The sequence below is a fragment of the Telmatherina bonti genome (genome assembly GCF_933228915.1).
Source record: "Telmatherina bonti genome assembly, chromosome: 2".
Classification (NCBI taxonomy): domain Eukaryota; kingdom Metazoa; phylum Chordata; class Actinopteri; order Atheriniformes; family Telmatherinidae; genus Telmatherina; species Telmatherina bonti.
Genome location: NC_136620.1, coordinates 16,083,998 through 16,104,223, shown reverse-complemented (window position 1 = coordinate 16,104,223; position 20,226 = coordinate 16,083,998). Strand labels below are relative to the sequence as shown.

The 20,226-nt window shown below is 38.5% G+C and overlaps 2 protein-coding genes across 2 annotated transcripts; both read right to left on the bottom strand.

Annotated features, from left to right (window-relative positions):
• Positions 1 to 1,457: 1,457 nt before the first annotated feature.
• Positions 1,458 to 5,977, bottom strand: faap24 (FA core complex associated protein 24). Its single transcript, XM_079248856.1, has 4 exons — positions 5,707 to 5,977; positions 4,369 to 4,511; positions 4,127 to 4,282; positions 1,458 to 3,182 (listed from the first exon to the last, which is right to left on the bottom strand). The coding sequence occupies exons 1-4, from the start codon at positions 5,807 to 5,809 to the stop codon at positions 2,940 to 2,942; spliced, it is 645 nt and encodes a 214-aa protein (XP_079104982.1). The 5' UTR covers positions 5,810 to 5,977; the 3' UTR covers positions 1,458 to 2,939.
• A 2,145-nt stretch (positions 5,978 to 8,122) lies between these two features.
• immp2l (inner mitochondrial membrane peptidase subunit 2) lies at positions 8,123 to 20,198 on the bottom strand. Its single transcript, XM_079247334.1, has 6 exons — positions 20,167 to 20,198; positions 14,468 to 14,609; positions 13,822 to 13,925; positions 12,347 to 12,412; positions 10,446 to 10,548; positions 8,123 to 9,600 (listed from the first exon to the last, which is right to left on the bottom strand). Exons 2-6 carry the CDS (start codon positions 14,600 to 14,602, stop codon positions 9,472 to 9,474), a joined length of 537 nt encoding a protein of 178 aa, XP_079103460.1. The 5' UTR covers positions 14,603 to 14,609; positions 20,167 to 20,198; the 3' UTR covers positions 8,123 to 9,471.
• Between the last annotated feature and the right edge of the window lie 28 nt (positions 20,199 to 20,226).

The following is a 20,226-nucleotide window of genomic DNA, read 5'->3' as shown; positions in this document are numbered from 1 at the left end:
CTGTTGAGCCCCTTGCTCTGCGCTAAAGTATTGAAGATACTGTCAGGTGCAATTTGCTGGGACCCTGTCTTTCTCCTCCTCTGAATTCAGAGTAGTAACCACAAACAAATGCTTTGTCTGGATGATGCCCAAGTCCTTGTAATGCAGTCAGAATGTCCCCTTTCTGCTCTTTTTAACTATTAATCTGTTTTTCTGGGTATATAGTCAACTGGTCCAAGACCGAAGCACTCTGCTTGACAACCTTAAAACCTTGTTTCAATCAGTAAATTTTAATTGGCCATGGTCAGGTATAAAATATCTGGGCATTTCATTTCCCCATTTACTGCATGATTTAGTTAATGTTTATTTTGAACCCCTACTGGATAAATTAATATCTAATATTGCTTGATGGCCCCCTCTGTTTCTCTCTGTTTGGGAGAAGGTTAATATTATCAAAATGAACTTTGCTTCAAAAGACAAACACTTTCACTAAAGATCCCGACAAAAAATTTTCATCAGTTTCGTAAACTATGCACCCACTTGGGATGGAATGATAAACATACCAAAATAAAGCTTAAAAAGTTGCATCAGCCAATAGAATTAGGGAGACTTGGGGTCCAAGCCTCAGACTTTACCATGATGCCTTCAGCCTAAAACACATGCTTTACTTAGCTCTCTCTCTGGAACAAGCGCCTCTGTTGCGTGGTCTTTAGAGAGCTCTGTGTACATCACTCCTTTTAATAAATATTACCATCATCAAAGGCAAAACCCCACCTCATTCTGTCATTTTTGCACGATATTTGGAAGAAAGTGGCTTTGCCGTTTCATTTCATTTAATTTATTAAGATCCCTATTAGCCACTGAAATATCAGTAGCTATTCTTCCTGGAGTCTCCTCTATATTACATTACAATTTATATAAACAGTTTTATACATCATGCACACCCACAATCGCACATAAACATACAAACAAAACAGAATACAAAACCTCAATAAAAAAAAAAAAAGAGGAAAAAAAACCCAAAGAGAAACCATTACTAATTATTCACAAAATAGCTCTAATAAACTAAACATACTTCATTATCTACACTAGGTCATTATCATGTCTGTATTGTAAACAAAAATAGTTTAAGTTTCTTTTGAAAATTTTTTGTATTATTTTCCAGGAACAGAAATCCTGGCAATCCATTCCACACAACCACGGCTTGATAAAACAACTTAATGCTCAAGATCAACGGGGTTTGACTTTTACTGCTCCAGACTTTTCAGTCTCACTCTACACGCCCTTTATCTATAAACTGTCTTACTTACATTATGAATATCTCTGGTGGGGGCCGGGAAGTCGAAGTATTATTCAATGCTCTTAAAATGGACAGATAAAGGACTCCAAACCCTAAGATCTGCCTGGGAAACTAACCTTAATAGTCTTTGCGGATCAGGAATGGAATTTGACTTTATCGAACATGAAAAAACAAGTCTTTAGACAAAGAATTTATTGGCCATCACACAGATTACACAATGGAGACTTAACAGACAGGTGAGTGTTGGACATGTCAGACTGAGATGGACACTTTAATCCATATGACTTGGAGCTGGTCTAAAATCCAAGACTTTTAAACTGAGATTTCTACATTTGTTAAATCAGACAGACAGCAACACAGTCTTTTCTGCCAAGTTTATTCTTGGGGATCCATCACCCCTCAAACATTTTCCTCCCAGTACTGCTGAATGGGTGCAGATTGCACTGATAGTGTGGCGTAAACATTGTTTCTCAGTGGAGCCGCCTCCACCCCAACCACTACTCGCTGGTTTAACCAACTAGGGAGACTGGTTGCACTATAGCGCCTTTTTAACAGGCTGTTTAACAAAACTGTCTGCCCACCTGAAGCGAGACCCCTACCTTGCCAAAATAAGGTTCAACCTAGTAATTAGAATAAAATTGGATTCTAATACCTCCCATCCACATTTATTTTCTTATTGTGGTTGTTACAATTTTCAACTGGGGTGAAAATTGCACCGAATTTCACAACACATTGATGAGACATAGTACATTAACTCTCCATTTTGAACACGAAGCAGTTGTGCTTTTAGAAGTTTAGGCAAAGTCAAAGTTGACCTGTAAAGGTTATAGTAAATTTTAGGTTAATCAGAAATATATCTAACTTTGTGTGAGTAGTGTAAATAAAATTAATTTAAACATTAAAGTGCAAAAAGACACTTTGTCAGTAATGTGGATCTAAACCATCCAATGGATTTTTGCACCAATGGTTGGACTGAAATATGAAATAATCCGGAGGACGTCCATGATTAATATGTAAAAGAAAAATTCATGATCTCAGAAGATTTCTTGATATTTTTGGATCACCATGACAATGAGATTCATTTTATGTTTATATTCCTTTACAAAACAAAATCCAGAGCCCCAACTCCAACCTTCAAGACCCACTGTCCTGCAGACTTTCAATGTTTCCCTGCTGCCACACACCTGACTCAAAATATGGCTTCACAGCCGAATTTTACAGTGTTTTTTTTTTTTTTAGATCCATTCAATTTGAATCCTGTGTATTGCAGCAAGGAAACATCCAATGCCTGCAATAAGTGGGCCTTGAAGACCAGGATTGGAGACTTTCGACCTTTTTGATCCAAGAAAATATACATTGGTGTTTTTTTCTCCAGTTCCATTTATACATGTTTGATCAGAGTTTTATTCTTTAATCACACCTTTTCTGAAATGTTGACTCCGTAACACAAACACATCCAGATTTTAGGTCGCTCATCTTATTAACATCAAATATACACAACTGAATATTAAAATAAATCTGATGTCTTATAAACTGAACATTAAAACTACAGTGCTGATCCTGAGCACTGAAAACATCACTGAAAAGAGTCCAGTCTGCTCTGGTTTCACTAGAACACTGCCCAGGCCAGTTGTCACTGGATACCAGTCTGACCACTGGGCTAGGCAGTGTTCTGGTGAAAGAAGACGTAGATCTGCTGAGCACTGGCTTGACCCACAACAGTCTCCAGCTCAGCGACAGATGCATTGCAGAGCTGCTGGATAGTGGAGAAGCTCTGCAGCAGTGCCTGACCTTTGACCCTGCCCACCCCAGGAATCAGCTGCACCAGAGCCAAGACCAGTGGGTCCAGTAGCCGGCATATACTCTTCCTTCTGAAAGGCTTCTCTCTGGCCTCCCCATGAACCTGGCAACAGAAAGAGGAACAAAATCATCATCTGTTCCTTTAAGAACCATCACATCTACTTGGATGCTTTAAATGCAACACGGTGAATACAAAGCTTTGCAATGCAACACTTTCTAAACACAACAAAACCTGCAAACTCACAAACACAACACTTTAGATGCAACACCATAAATGCCCCCCCCCCCAAAAAAAAAATAAAGAAACGCTGTGAATGCAACAGGAAACACAGACAGTGAAACACATAAATCACACATTTACAACTGGAACCAAAAGCACAGAAAGGTCCATTTTGCTGTATTTTCCCATGAATCCTTGCATCAGCATTCTCCTAAAGGCTACTCTGTTATTGGTCTGCTTGCAAAGCCGATCAGAGAATTATGGTCAGTTGAGCTTTTTCCTGCTATTTTATCTTTAATGCTATTTTTTTCTTTACATAAAAGATAAGCCTCCATTATCACCTAAAGCAGCATTCAGATTTTCTCTCTGGTGACTCTGACAAGTTTAGTCTACTCCACCGTGTTCTCTAACACGACATAAATGAATTTTCTGTACGGCTTAGTCCAAAGGTGTCCAAGTCTGGCCCTCGAGATCTACTGTCTTACCAATTTTAGATGCTACTAAAAACAGCGACTCAACAAATCTATCAACTTTTTCTGGTGTTATTGAAGACATTTGGTAAGTAATGTGAAAACACTTGTTATTTACTCTTCTCTGTTAACCACAGCAGCTGTTTTGTAAGCCCCTCCCCTATTGAAAAGATCACACTAAAAGCGTGGTAGTAGAATACAGCTTCAAGCTGCAGTCAGACCAGGAGGTGATCACCTCTGCTCTGTGTCCAGACTGATTGAGATATATACACTCAAGACAGTGACTTTCTCTGACCCTGGATGACTGAATTCTAATTCATACAACGACCATCAGGCTGACTCAACTGAGGTACTTACAATTTGAGTGATGAGCTGTGAGGCCTCAGTCTGTCCGCTAACTGGCAACAGAGAAAGACCCAATTCCAATGCAACAAAAGTCTGCACAGCTGAGAAGTAGTGCTCACTGAGTCTGGTCCTCTCAACTAACACCAGCTGCAGGAAGCTGCTACTGACCTGAAAACACAAGAGAGAAAATAGTTTCAGACCACGGAGAAGAGCACAGAGAAGCTATCATAGATCTGGCTGGTCTGGCTTCATACATTACGGTAGCGAACCAGCTTCCTCTTGTAGCTGCTTCCTGCTACGACGTCACACTCAGACACATACAGGACACTGCTTTTGTTGGGAAGGACGAAATCTACCACACCGAGTTCATTTTCAAAGAGGATCTTCACATCTCCACCTACATGAAAAAATTATGCTGGTTTAGGGAAGTATTCATTTGTAATTTCAGTCTCCTGAACAGCTTTGAAGAAAATGGTTTTTTTTTTTAAAGAGCAAGTTGATTAAACATCTGAAACAACATACAGTTTAGACAAGAAAAAAAAGGTTTATTTTTTGAGAGATATTGGGAAAGGATTTAACCGTTATTCATAAAATGCCACCAATCAGATGTTCCTCATCTCAAAGCTGATCTGACACTGCTTCAGATTGCAATGCCATCGAACCCAAAACCCTGACATAGTTTCAGTGAGTTACATGAACCAAACTGTTTCACTCCAGGACTTCACAGCATTCATTTCTCCTTCAGTTTGCTGCATTATAACCACTCAAATAGAATTTTTATTTTATTTAAGAAAAAATAAATAAATGAAAAATAAAAAAGGATGATGCACGCTCTTTAGAGAGTCCATGTTTAAACTCACAAACTAATGCAGTTCCACTCCCAGTAATTCCCCCTCAACTATTCCAGGTTTATAAAAGTTTTCCAAACAGGTCTATTTATCCATATATATATATATATATATATATATATATATATATATATATATATATATATATATATATATATATATTAGTTGTGCTCATATTTATTAATACCTTTTCATTAAAGAAGGAAAAAACAGCTGCCTGTAAAAAGGCTAAAATTGACTCAAGTAATAATAAATTTAAAAAAAATTTGTGAAAATCATTACATTATTTTCTAATTCTGGTTCAATAGAAATATTTTTTGAAAGAAAAAAAAAAAAAGAAATTATTACATATTACATCACTCAAACTATGATTTTGTTGCACAATCCTTTAATGTTTCCGCTACAGTCAGGTGTTTTCTGTTCTTCTCAGTCAGACTTCTGCATCTGTTTACAGGAATTTTATCCCACTGTTCAACAGAAAAGTGCTCTAATTTGTCCAGGACCAATTTGTTTGTTTTTAAAAAATAAACGGTGTCTTATATCAATAAATGATATTTTTGCAAATTTTTAGTTATTGTTCCTATTTAAGTATCCAGTTATTTGAGTGACTGTTGTAAATTTTCTTTAATGAAAGGGTATAATGAAATATAATGAAAGGGTATAAATACATATGAGCACAACTGTATTATATATATATATATATATATATATATATATATATATATATATATAAATCGTAAATACCTTTTAAACCTTGAATAAGAGAAGAATTCCTCCATTTCTCGCTGCAGATGATGTGACCATAAGGAGGACCAGCGGTCAGGGAAACGGCCGGTTTAGACTCCATTTAACCCGACGTAGAAGAGGTTCATCCGGACACCGCCAACCCGACCATGGGATAAAGTGTTTCCATCAGATTAACGCGTAAGGGAAACATCTACACCTCTAGCACAAACTTCTAAGTTAAAGCTTTGGAAAAAAAAAAACCAACAAACTTCTATGTTTTCAATGTACCTCCAACTTCTACTTCCGGTGTCTCGTGACTCGCGTCTCTTCTGCCCCCTACAGGCCAGGAGGAAAACAGACCGCTCTGCTTCTCAGGGTTTGTTTAGTTCTGGGTGACTTTTCACATTCTGGTTCTCTACTGCCATCTTCAACACTGTGAACTACATTTCCATGAATATAAATGTACTGCTTAGCTCCCTGCCCTGCGATGGACTGGCGAGCTGTCCATGGTGTACCCTGCCTTTTGCCCAAAGAATGCTGGGATAGGCTCCATTTCCCCGCAACCCTAAATTGGATTAAGCGGTTTGGAAAATGAATGAATGAATGAACCTGAAAAGTGATCAGTTAAGCAATTGTGGAGTGGGAGGAAGCCGGAGTACCCATTGACCTTCCATTGGATTAAGCGGTTAGGATAATGAATGAATGAATCCTTTGCTCCCCAAAAAGCCCACACCAAGGGAAAAGTCAACGAACACTAAATCTTCATTGGACCACCGTTAGCTTTGATTAAGGCAGCGTTTTAAGTGAGATTGTTTTAATAAGCTTCTGCAATGTCATACAACTTATTTCCATCCATTGTTAGATTCGTCTTTCACTAACATCTTGTATTGATGATGGGGGATTTCAACCATGGTGCCAAGCCTGCTCCACCACATTCAATGGGGTTAACTTACACACAATCCATATGTGAAAATGTCTTGCTCTGTTCTATAGTCATTTAGCACACGCTTTTATCCAAAGTGACTTACATCTGAGAGTGAGAACAACATAAGCATGTAATTATACTGTAAATGACATCATAGATAAGTGCTAGTCAAACTGCTGCAGCTCCAATTGGACGCAGGTGTCGCCATGTAGTGCTGTAGGTGGTGTAAATTTATTATGTTCTCTTCCCTACCATCAATAGTCCCTTTGATAAAATACAAGAAACAATAGATCACACAATATTGTCTTGGGCGCAGCTTATTCAGTACTGGTTTTTTGCAAAGAACTGGACCACCTTCTACAACTCGGCAGATCAATAGAGGAGTTGAACTAAGTGCGGATATGCTCCACGAAGGGCTTAGTCTTTAGCTTGCTCTTGAAAGTAGATAAGGACTGCAGATTGGACAGAGTTTGGGAGGTCATTCCTTGTGCTCCATGAACTACTCTTTCAGTTTCAGCTCCATGAATCCTGCCATTGTCACCTTGCAATATGCCCAGGCCATCAGAGAAGAAAACTAATTTATTGATGGAATAACCTGCTTATTCAGTATATTCAGGTATCAGCTGACCTCATTCTTTGGACACATGTTTTTAAACTTAGACCTGACCTACTGCAGCAACCCCAGACCTTAGGCTGTTCCCGCAGGCTTGAACAGTATTCCATAGGCATGATGGGTGGACCACTTCATCTGCCCCTCTCTTACCCTGATGCTGCCCTCATTCTTCCATTTCTCCAGAGTCCAAGCTTTATACTCAAACCCAAACTGAAGCCTTTTTCTTTGGTTTTCTCAATGATTAGTGGTTTTCCTAGGGCTACACAGCAATTCAGTCCCAATCTCTACTGTGCATGTGGAAATGTTCTATCTCTATTAAACATAGCTGTGGGTTCTACTCCTGTTTTTCAAGTCAACTTCACCAAAAATGGAAGTGATCACCGATCAGCATCAAGCAAGTTTTTTCTTGATCACATTTCTTCTCCTAAAGGTTCATCATCCTTCCAGCTTTATTTATGCATTGGATGGTTCTCAACCAAATTTTATTTGTTTCAGCAATTTCCTCATGTTTTCCTACTTGATTCATGCCAATAATTTCTCCCCTCCTAAACAGAGTAACATCTTTTCAACAGCCATTGGATCTGTCTTTCAACAACTCCTCACTGAATCAGTTGGGGTTAAATAACTTGTAGCCAATTGAAAAGATAATCGCCCATGCAGTTATTGTCCATCTGGAAGTTAATTCATGGTTAAATCATAGTTAAATCCAAGTGGCGATTTTTTTTTCACCCAGGCAGTGTATAACAAGTAAGCTGCGTGACGTTGTGTTCTCTGCATCATGCATTATAACAGTCTAATGCACAGCTCCTCGCTGTTTAATCCTTTCATATAAAGACAAATACTGCCCCTAGTGGCAGAAAAGCAAAAAGACAACAGTGTGCACAACCTGATGAGTCTTCTGTATTTATTATAAGAAACAGAATTCCAACGAAAACAGTCTTTACTAGCCGAGATGGACATTCGGTCAGAAGTGTCTTGAGTTTATTGCTCTGCAGGTTGTTTTTATGCAGTCATTAATTAATCTCAGAGAAATGAACTAGCTGATCAGAAAGGCTGGAACTATATCTTCCCCCGTTTCTTCAAATGTCCACATACATCATGATGGATGTTGGAGTCAGGAACACAACTACATCTGACAACTCAGTGTGTCTGAGAGTAAAACAGTTGCTCCTGCAGGGGATTCATGCTGGCGACGGGTCTTTCTTCATACAACCTGATGCTGGTTCTGCAGGCTCATCTACCCACTGAGAATATTTAGTAAAGGACAAGTCTCTGATACCTTGTATGAGGACAACAGAGACAAATGACACAGAGTGACAACACAGCAGGTTATTTCCAACATCTGTCTGTGATGCAGATGCTTTTTGAAATACAAAAACCCCATCGCTTTCGTCACTGTTTTTAGTTCTGTGGTGTTTAGATGTGAAAACCATTTGGTTCTGATTTTCAGTCATCTTCTTTGTTCACACTGATCCATCATGAATCCCAGAATATTCTGACGACGTCAGGTCCTGGAAATGATGCTAGATTTAGGGTTTATTCAACTTTACTTTGAGGTTGGTGAATAATCTCCCATGATTTATCTGCTGTGACTATATTTTTACACCAACCATGTTATAATTTCAGCTTATTTTCAGCACCCAGTTATAATTTCAGATCTTTGCTGCCTCGACTTTAACCTTTCTGTCAGATTTAAGATCAGCTAATAAAACAGTGAAAAACTCAAATGTTTACTGTAAATAGAACCAGGTCAACAAATGCAAATCAGATGATTTATTTACATTTTGTTGCTTACTGGTGCTTGGTACTTGTTGTGTGCTGCAGTCTAGGAAAAGTTCAAGTTTCAATATCAGGATCTGACTGACATTAGAAATTAACTTGATACCATTTTAAAGGCAGTTACAAATATGTTCAGAGACAGAATCAGCCAGAAATGAGTGAGACTGAAGACAGAAGATTCAGGTTTTTAGCTCAGGATAAGACCTTGTAAAAATAAAAGTGCTTTTACACTTTACCAAAGAAAAAAGTAATGTGGGGCCCAGAAAACCAAACAAACGGGGCGGGCGGATCATTGCAAAGTGACCGAAGCCGCTTGGCGGTAAAAATGACAAGAAATCTGATAATGTCCAACTGGACTTAAAATCTGAGAGCAGCAGAATTTCTATAAAAGCAGCATAATAATCCATATTCAGCTGATCTTCTCATGAGTCTTATACCACAAGGAGGTCCAATGTGTTATGTCTCTTCATCCCTCCTCCTCTTCATCAGAGTCTAGTGGTCCTCTGTTCAGAGGGAGGGATGGTTTGATCCGCTGCCAACGATTTGGTGGCCAGATGATGTGAGAGGCCCGGCCGTGGAGAAGTCCCACGGACACCTGAGGACAGAGGAGACATCGTGTCTAAATGTGTCCACGTTACAGATGTCCTACCATGATGAACAACTGGAGAATGAAGTAGAACATGCAGTCATCTGTACAATCCTGCATGAAGAGTACAACAAGTTCAATTATACCAAAATAAAAAGTTTAGTTTCTGATCTGATGGATTGATCTGTGTGTAGTGATTTTAATGCAGCTGCAAAATAAAGATGATTTATAATGAATGACCTTGTCATCTGCAATTGAAGGTCTAGAAAGATTACCATGATCAAAGCTGATGATAAAACAGATGATGGTGGCAGCATCGCCTGTTTCATGTTACCATCTTGCTTTTGCCACAAAATAGACATATTTTAGACATATTTATAGATTTCTAGTAAAATTTAGCACCCAGTTGTGGACTCACTGGTTCCAGTGGGTCTTGCTGGGCATGACCAGTCATGTATGAAACTGCTGAAGATTATATATAATTGCAAATAGAACTGGAGATGGATGACATCCTTGGAGAGTTGAGCATTTGTATCGTATGGTTTCAGTTAAATGACCATTTACTTTTATTTGAGCCACAGGTGACTGAAAGTGTCCTGACTGTCCTCACTGTACTGCTTTTGTATTAAATCTAAATGAGTTTAAAACCAACTAAATCCCAGCTGATTGGTCGCAATCAAAAAATTCCCTGCTCACCTAATAGGAAAATACTGCAGTGATGAATGTTTGTAAAGCAACTCATTCCTGAAAGAGCCATATAAAAAAATTCTGCCATTTTTCTGGGATTTTCACACACAACCATCTCTACACTTTAGACATGGCTATATTTTAGCAGCAAGGGAACGAGTCCCTACCGGTCCAAAGCTGTTGCTGTCCAGACTGTGTCCGTGATGATCCCCCTCAATCCAGAAGTGGCCATCAGGGACTTTAACATAGAGGTTCCTGTAGCCTAGAGTCCTGTCCACATGCAAAGAGGAGTGTAGAGTTTACAGACACAAATCAGGATTCATTTTTCTTTCTATACCTTTTTTTTTTTTTTTTTGGCAATTAAACTTTTTATTTGAGTAAAAATAAACAAGAAAACAGATCAAGCATGTTGGGACTTTTTTTTTTTTTTTTATACAAAGCATCAAATTTACACATTAAAACAGATGGAGGAAAAGTTGGAATAAACATAAAAATATAGTACCAGTAGTGATACTAAAATACCAGTATGCATATATGTTCCTTGACGTATAATTTCACAAAATTTGCTTAAGTGTTAATATATGTATCGTTTGGACAATCGTTTGTTTTGTGTTTTCATAAATGTCCAATACATATCTGTCACAGACAAATCAACACTACATTTACCAATAACGAGCTAAATAAAACACAGGAGATACTGAGGCCTGCAAAGTTGTTGTGACGGGATCTAAACAGCAACCCCCTGCCCTCAACACCTCTTGCTGCCTGTGTGTGTTGCTGTCACAGTTTCCTTGAGACAGAGCGGTGCTGACACAACACTCGTGCCTTTAAAAAACATACCAGCTGGAGATGATTCCAAGACAAATAGTAAAATGTGTCGAGTAGTGTTTTCCAGCAGCACGCAGTGGGCAGTCTGACATTACACATCAGGCATCATAAGAGCAACACTGCAGGCATGTAAGAACGCAGAAGACAAGAGCATTGGTGTCCCAGTTCTTGTTCCCTTCTCCATCATCTACTGAGACTGATCCAGTATGGGGCATCATGTCATGACTGATCCAAGTCCTTTCTGGTTGTGCTTTTACCACAAGATGTCAGAGCTTTGGCAGAGCCTGCTTTAGTAGACTATTGTGGTTTGATTGATTGTTTAGGATGCTGAGTTTTTAAAGTTGAATAAATGATGATTCATTTATCATGCAGTCGTCTTAGCCTATTTAAATGTATGATTATATATATGTCAATTTAAAGAAATGATAAAGAGTTAACAAATAAATGTTCAGAGAAAACGCTATGTTCTACATAGATTAACTTTGAGAACTTCATGTAACTTTTAATCTATTTAGTTTATATTTTAAAAGTTCATTGTTGCACACTCCACACTAACAGATCTCCTTGATTTCCTGTTGCTATGGACACGAGGCCTACATCACACAGTGTCTCATTAACTAAGTTTTTTGATTGTGCAATACCTATGTTGTGACCATATGGCACTTTGTTATATATGTTCCTCTTTTATGTTAAATAGGGATGTAATTACAGCTTTATGTAGCCTAATTAACAGCACTTTATAAGCAAGAATGTTGCACGATAAACAATGTCTTAATTGGTAATAAAGCATTTCAAGCTTTAAGTGTAACTAATTGCTTTCTTGATCCAACATTCACTACAAACACGGTATTTAAGGGACGAGTTTGCATGGGGTACGTACATTCCCATGACAAGTTGAACATTTTTGTGGCAGAGCGCATAGATCCACGCAAAGTTGTTTTTTTTGCATATTCCAATGTGTGTGTGTGTGTGTGTGTGTGTGTGTGTGTGTAACAGTGCGTATATGTTAATGTATACAATGTATTGGTACATGAGGCCCCTGGTTATTAGTGAGTTAACCTTACCATAGAGACCATTAATCTGACCTGATATCAGCTGATGGCAAATTAAACATTTAACCTTTATTTCCTCTTAACAACACATCAATCGACAGATACGTTAATATTTTACATGTTAGCAATAGTGCTACAAAGTTAAGATGGTTCAGCTGATAAATCAGGAAAATGAAGATACGTCCTACCGTATGAAATCTCCCTCCAGGCCAATGACACGTTTGATGATCTTCTGCTTGGGATTTCGGGGGGACCTGAAGAAACAAAGCATATGGATATAAAAAAAGGCAAAAAATATATTTTTGTAAAAAAAAAAACCATAAATAAATAAAATTTTCGATAAATAAAAATAACGCAATGTAAAATTTAGTCATTTTGATTGTTTTTATTGATCTTTTTTACTTGTCTTCTTGGTCATTATAGCAGCAGAATGATAGTCTGGCAACTGTGTTAATTTTTCTGAATTAAAATCAAGAAAAATGACGGGCAAAAAAGAAGTTTTGTACATTTTTTCTTTTCTTTTTGTCTACAAAAATCAGCAATATCAAAGAATCATAAGAAACGCATTTAAATCAAATCGGTACCCAAAAGAAATTGGAATTGAATCGTCACAGCCCTAGTGGCTCCCCCTCCATTCTGCCTCTGTCTCTGTGTCTGTCTCGGCCCTTCAGATGTAGCAGATCCTGGAGGAGTGCTCTCAGGGGGGGGGCAAAAGAGAAGCAAATGCACTGAAACTAAGGTCTGATTTGACCAAATCAGGACGCCAAAATTTAATTGAGTTATTATAGAACGGTTTCAGATTGAGATAAAGTCCACAGTACGGCACATTTAAGCCCCACTGAGAGTTCAGTCAATCTGAGAAATGATCACACTTCAAAAACATTGATAAGTGTTCCATATTAAAGCTTAAAACAACAATCACATCAAAAACAGGTACAGGCCTGTTTCACTATTATTATGTGGAACAAAGTGGATTTATTATGTTTCTCAGGTTTGTGGGGGTTTTTTTCTTTTAGCTACCTGCCCACCATCACATCATACTTTATGGATTTCCTTCTAAGATCATGTTCTCCCGTTAAAGAAAGCATGTTATCCACCACCACTAGTTTAAATCTAGATCTTTTTTCCCTGCTGGGGATGGATCATGATTTTCTCATTTTCAGTCATTTGGCTGATAGAAATGAGTTTCTTACACCAGCAGGTGAAACCCGTTTAAAACCAACAAGAAGAAAGAAACTCCAGAAGAAGCTTCCCTGCAGCTCAGCTCTGATGTGTCACTGTGAGATCTGATGCTAATGGAGAACAACTGTCAGAAACATCCAGAGCCAGAGACCAGAGTGGAAGCCCTTCAAGAAAATAAATGAAGCAGTTCAACTCCTGCAAGTAAAGCTAGCAACCAAAAATCCCACAATCATAATCACTGACACACATTTCAAATGACAAAGTCTGTCAATGTTGCTTTACAGAGCAACATTGACAGAGATTCTCATTTAAAATGAGACCCATTACCAGACAAAAGTCAGTCTGGACTGAAAGGTTTCTATTCTAAAATATGATGGATACAACTTCAAGAAAGACTTGAATAAAATTCCTGATTCTGAGATGAGAAGACATGCAGATTACCTTAACATGAGAAGAAATTTTTTTTTTTTGGAGAACTCACATAACAGAGACAATGTCACCTCGTTGGACCTGATAGTTCCTCACACTCCACCGGTTCAATAAAACCACATCACACTCCGATCCTCCTTCTGGGTTCAGAAAGGGCTAGAAATAAAACACACAGCAATAGAGTTTATTCACTTAATAGAGTTTATTTATTCACTTGATAGAAAGCAACATTAAGTCAAATAAGCACTGGTTCCATACCTTAGGTGTGTGTGTATATATATATATATATATATATATATATATATATATATATATATATATATATATATATATATATATATATATATATATATATATATATATATATACACACATTATGACTGACTGACAGACAGACAGATAGACAGATAGATAGACAGATAGATAGATAGATAGACAGATAGACAGATAGATAGATAGATAGATAGATAATATTCAAGGTTGGAGGGTGTGTGAAGCCTATCCCAGCTGCTGTAACATGTCATACATGGACGGGTCATTCTAGATCATCTCCAGAACAAACTAAAGCTCACGACTGAAGATGCTCTGACTTTAAACATTTCTCAGACATTTGTTCAGGTAGACCTGAGAAACTGCAGCTTCCTCTGCTGTGGACCTGATGGTTTCTCTCATGGTGAATCTGCTACATAATATCTCACCTGCATTGAGGCTCCTTCCACACGCGCCACATAAGCCAATCGATCGAGGACAGTAACTGTGACTGGAACGGCGACAAAGAATCCACTGACGAAAGCTCGCAGGTAGCGTCGGCCTGCCGTCATCTGCTGAGCCATGAATAACCTGGACAGGTGAAAAGAATAACAGGAGACCACCAGAATCAGAGGGTGCTAATGTGAGGGGACAGAAGGTCATTCAACCTCTGTCAGAAACACAGATGTCTGTTCATATCATTCTCATTCCAGACAGCAGCAGGAAGAGGAATCGTTCCCTAACATAGCCTCTCATACTTTACAGGTCTAGCAGTTTAACTCATTTGACACTGAAGATGATCACATGGACTAGATGTCCAGCATTATCCAGCAACTTTGTCATCTGGATATCAGGAGAACAACACCCCGAGTTTGTTTGGAGTTTTTTTGTCCACTTTGCTTTCCATGCTGCACGCCCAGACAAGCATGAAATAAAAGATGGTAGCAGTGGTGGCTGCCAAACTCTGCTAAGAGCTACCAGTCTAGTCTCTGTAGATACGCCCCAGTAATCACCACCACATAACCCTAAACTTAACCCGCACGTCAAATGAAACATCATAACAAACACACTAGCTGTCTTATCATTTCCTACATCTGTCACCAGAACATGTCCAACACTGATCATCTAGACTAACAAAAACAATCTAACATGATCACTGCCCATTTAACAGACAACATGTTACTGAGAACTACACATTGACAATTTCTACATTTATGAGTGACTGCATAAAGAAAAGAAGCCTTGCACAGTTTCTCCTTAAACCATCAAATTACAGAAACACTGTTAGTGAGACAGTCCTGAAGAAACTGGTTCAAAAGGAGTTGGTCTCCTGGAAGAACTGATACCAGTTCTTTTTTTTTTTTTTTTACCCGATGAAACTTTTTTGTTTTGTTTTTACTTCTTTTATTAATGTATTTGAAATGATGAACAAAGAACATTAGGTTATCATGAGGGCTTCATTTAAAATCTCGATACGGTTTTCTCCAAACATCATGGGACATTGTACTATTTTCAGGTTATAGTTTTCCTGCTACTCACCAAAAGTATCTTCAAAAACTAACTGTCTTTGTGTGTTTTAGGTGATTGGCCACAATACAAGGTAACAAAAGAGTACTCTAATTTCAACCCCATTAGTATCTCTCATTAGAAACTGCCCGCCAGTATAGCTGGATTTTTGGGCAGGTCCAACAGACATGGAAATACTTAGCCATTCAGTTACCACATTCTCTCCAACAGAGGCCCCTGCTTTGTGGCACAGGGAGGAACTTGTTGGTTAAGGAGATAGAAGATATACTTCTAGAGTTGTGCTATGCAACAAGGGATTGGGGGTGTGTCTGTATGCATGTGCGGATAATGAGGTGTCGATAAATAAATCCTATGCAGTGGGCCTGAGATAGGTAGAAATGATCATATTTCCTCTTTTATTTACATACTGAATATCAAAATTAGTTTTAATGAATACTCATTTGTTTTAGCAAAAGCCAGCACGGCTTATGATTTTATTTAACAAAGTTAGAGTGAATATGTAAATTTCAAAACAGTGAACATAAGATTTTGGCATTCTAGTGTGAAGAAAACTTCAGTGAAATTAGAATATCCTGAAACAAGTAACCCTAAAATAATTACTGTCACAAATCAGTGATGGGGGGCTGCTAACATAAAATAGCTTAGAAGAAAATGAGCTGCAGATTTGGTTGCAGATGAATACTCGTGTCAGTGACACCACACCAAACCCACCGCAATTTGTCTTGAAAATGTTCTTTTTACAAAAATATTACCAAAGTTGGCCAGAAGGCAGTACTAAAAAGTGTGGTCCAGCTAACTCCTCACATTACTTAGCAGTTTCATTTTATGAATATAATGTTAATATCACCTCATTATATGCCATGTTCTTTGCCCCCCAACCTTCAGGTGTGAGATGTTTTCCAGTTTCAACAAACCCGATGCTGAATAAACACTAACAAAGCTGGCTGGACCAAAAACTATCTTTCACCGATCAATGCAGTGTCTCAATGCTGAATTAAAACCTACCATTAGGATTATGATGAGACAGATTTTAAATGGGTTTTGGCTTATTGTAGACACTTAAGTTATGACAAGCATTTCGTAAAAAATGCTGTAAAATCTAAATGGTTTTTTTTTCTAGATTTTTGGGCTATTTATATGTACCACTCTTTTCCAAATCTGCGCCCCCACCATGCCCTTTTAATAATATTTTTCTGATGTCGTCTTCTCGGTATGGAATGTGTCCCTCATAATATGTTTTTTCTTTGTATACTATCATGAAGGTACCTTTTAAATATTAAGAAAGATATATAGCTGCACAGTATTTAGTAAATTTTATACAATTTAAATATTAACATGCAGTATTACTATTGCAAATATGCTGTGACATGAAATAGCTACAGATCTATTCAAAACATTTCCATTAAAGTCAGAAGTTGTCCTGTTTTTCATGTTCTATAGCTAACTGAGATATTAAAACACAGTTGCTGCCATAATAGCTGACATTGACTCTTCATATTAAACCATTTGTTTAATAACTTCAAGCCATACCATAATTAATGTTGCATATCTAATTTTTTCCTAATAATCTGCAGCTAAAGAGGACATGAATGTCAATAAGCTGCATGCCAACAACAGCTCATGAGACAAAAAGCTCTACAGCAATAAATATCATGAGTTATTATTCAACCTGAGCTTTGAGACATCAATTTGAATAAAATGAGGTCAGTTTTCTTCATTTGGATCTTTTGTCAAAGAAAAGGTGAAAACCTCAAAAGACCTCCAGTCTTTAATAATTCAGAACAGCAATGAAACGGTACCATTACAGTCTCCATAGCTTCAGCTAACATCAACATGCTTCTCATTGCAGCAGAAACTTATAGGACTTCAAATAAATGGGAAAAGCTGGATTTACATTTGGCCATTAATACTGATTACACTAGCGCATTTTCTCAAAAGCTAATATTGATATTGGATTCAGAATGAAACCTGTTTTTCATCAATAACAATAAAATCATGCAGTTTTAAGACAACTATTAATTTAAATGTTAAAAATAAATAAAAGTCACAGAGGACATTGACTTGATACTGTCATACATTTCATAGTATGAAGTTGACAGATTTAATTTCCTTTCAGTTCTACAATACTACATAAACAACAACGATAATTAAAGCCGCAAGCGGCATCCATCGGGTCTTCGCCTCATGCCGAAACCTCCACCCGAACTCGCCACAAAGCTTCCGGGTGGATGTGAGGTAAAAGGCATGAATCCAAAACTAGTTTGTTAAAAAACAATGCACATACAGTAATAAATGGGCATAAACGCCAAGATGGCGGACACCCCGTTGCCATGGTAACAAGTGGTCAATGCACTTTTTTACTCGCCTTGGGTTGTTACACATGTGTACCGAATTTCGTAGCCCTAGGTCTAAGTAGACAATCGGGCCGCTAGGGGCCACCCCCAAAAAGTGCCCCCCCCACAATACATTCTATAATGTGTTAAGGACCTACCAAATATTAATATTTACAGTTTTGGTGCACATCGCATGAATTTGTGCGAAGATATAAGCAAACCGTGTTTAATGGCGAGAAGGTTTTTTTTCCAAGATGGCGGACACTCCGTTGCCATGGTAACAGGTTGTTAATTGAGTTTTTTGCTTGTCTAGGGTTGATACACATGTGTGGTGAATTTCGTAGCCCGAAGTCAAAGTAGACAATCGGGCCCCTAGGGCCCCCCCCCCCACACACACACACACACAATACATATTACAATGCGTTAAGGACCTACCAAATATGAATTATTGGAATTTTGGTTCCAATGGGATCTATTTCTGCGAAGATATGAGTGAACCGTGTTTCATGGCGAGGAGTATTTTTTTCAAGATGGCGGACACACCGTTGCCATGGTAACAGGTGCTTAATTGAGTTTTTTGCTTGTCTAGGGTTGATACACATGTGTGGTGAATTTCGTAGCCCTACCTCAAAGTAGACGATCGGGCCCCTAGGGGCCCCCCCAAACTGTGCCCCCCCCCCCCAAACAATACATATTACAATGCGTTAAGGACCTACCAAATATGAATTATTGGAATTTTGGTTCCAATCGGATGTATTTCTGCGAAGATATGAGTGAACCATGTTTCATGGCGAGCATTTTTTTCAAGATGGCGAACACACCGTTGCCATGGTAACAGGTGGTTAATTGAGTCTTTTGCTCGTCTTGGTTACTTATACATGTGTGCCAAATTTCGTAGCCCTAGGTCAAAGTAGACAATCGGGCCCCTAGGGCCCCCCCCCCCCCCCCCCCCCACACACACACACAATTCATATTACAATACGTTAAGTACCTACCAAATATGAATTATTGGAATTTTGGTTCCAATGGGATCTATTTCTGCGAAGATATGAGTGAACCATGTTTCATGGCGAGGAGTATTTTTTTCAAGATGGCGGACACACCGTTGCCATGGTAACAGGTGCTTAATTGAGTTTTATGCTTGTCTAGGGTTGATACACATGTGTGGTGAATTTCGTAGCCCTACCTCAAAGTAGACGATTGCCCCCCCCCCCCCCCCCCCCAAAAAAGTTTTAAAAGATGAATTATTTGAATTTTGGTTCCGATCGGCTTTATTTCTGCGAAGATATGAGTGAACCCTGTTTCATGGCGAGAATGCTTTTTTCCATGGGTTGCCACGGTAACACGCTTTCTCCTATCAAAAAGATTTGAATAACTTTTTGTCCCCATCTTGTCACGAAGCTCCATGGCGAATGTGGAGCCAATAGCATGAATCCCCTCAGACTAGTTCGTTCAAATGCGACGCGCCCAAATTGACAAAAACGGGCAAAAATATGGTCGTAAACGCCAAGATGGCGGACAGCCTGTTGCCATGACAACAGGCGTTTCAATGACTTTTTTTTACTTGTCTTGATGTGATAGACATGTGTACTGAATTTCGTCGTCCTACGTTAAACTAATTTTTTTTTTTTTTTTACCCCATTCTAGAGGCCATTTTTGGCGTTTCTAGGGGGCGCCGTCGAGGCATTTTTTAATTGACGTGCATACAAACGCCAGATTATCGAAATTTTCACCGGACGTGAGGTGTGTGCCAAGTTTCGCAACTTTTCACGGGGTCTAAGGGGGTCAAAATTGAGCGAGTTGTGCTTAGAACGAGAATAATAAACATTTGGAAAACAAAAGGGCCTTGCCATACTTCGTATGGCTCGGACCCTAATAAAGTTTGCAAGTCTAGTGTATCAAGGTGAGATTTACATTGTCAGGACTGATTTGTTCTTCTGTGACACTGAAAGATAAATGTAGCCTAACAATAAAGCAGAAGTCCAGATAAATATGATAGAACAATAATTTGTTTTAAAAAAAATATTTCAATTAGGACAAAACATGTCATCTCGACTGGCCAGCACAGGTTTGGGTCAGTGACACTACAGTTGTCCTGTGAGTGCTAACTGTTAGCCTGTAGCTCACCGCACAGATTATTTTTTAAGTCACTTACAGATGACAGAAAACTGTCGACAACTGGTGTCAAATATTTAGGAAAAGGGGCCGGAATTCTGTGTAGAAGCTTTTAAAATAGCATTTTGTCATTTGAAAGCAGCGCTGTAACCTCGTTTAGCTAACACACCTACCAGCAACGTGACTTCCGTCTTCAGTCCATCCGGCCAGAGTGCTACAATGAGGGTTGCGAC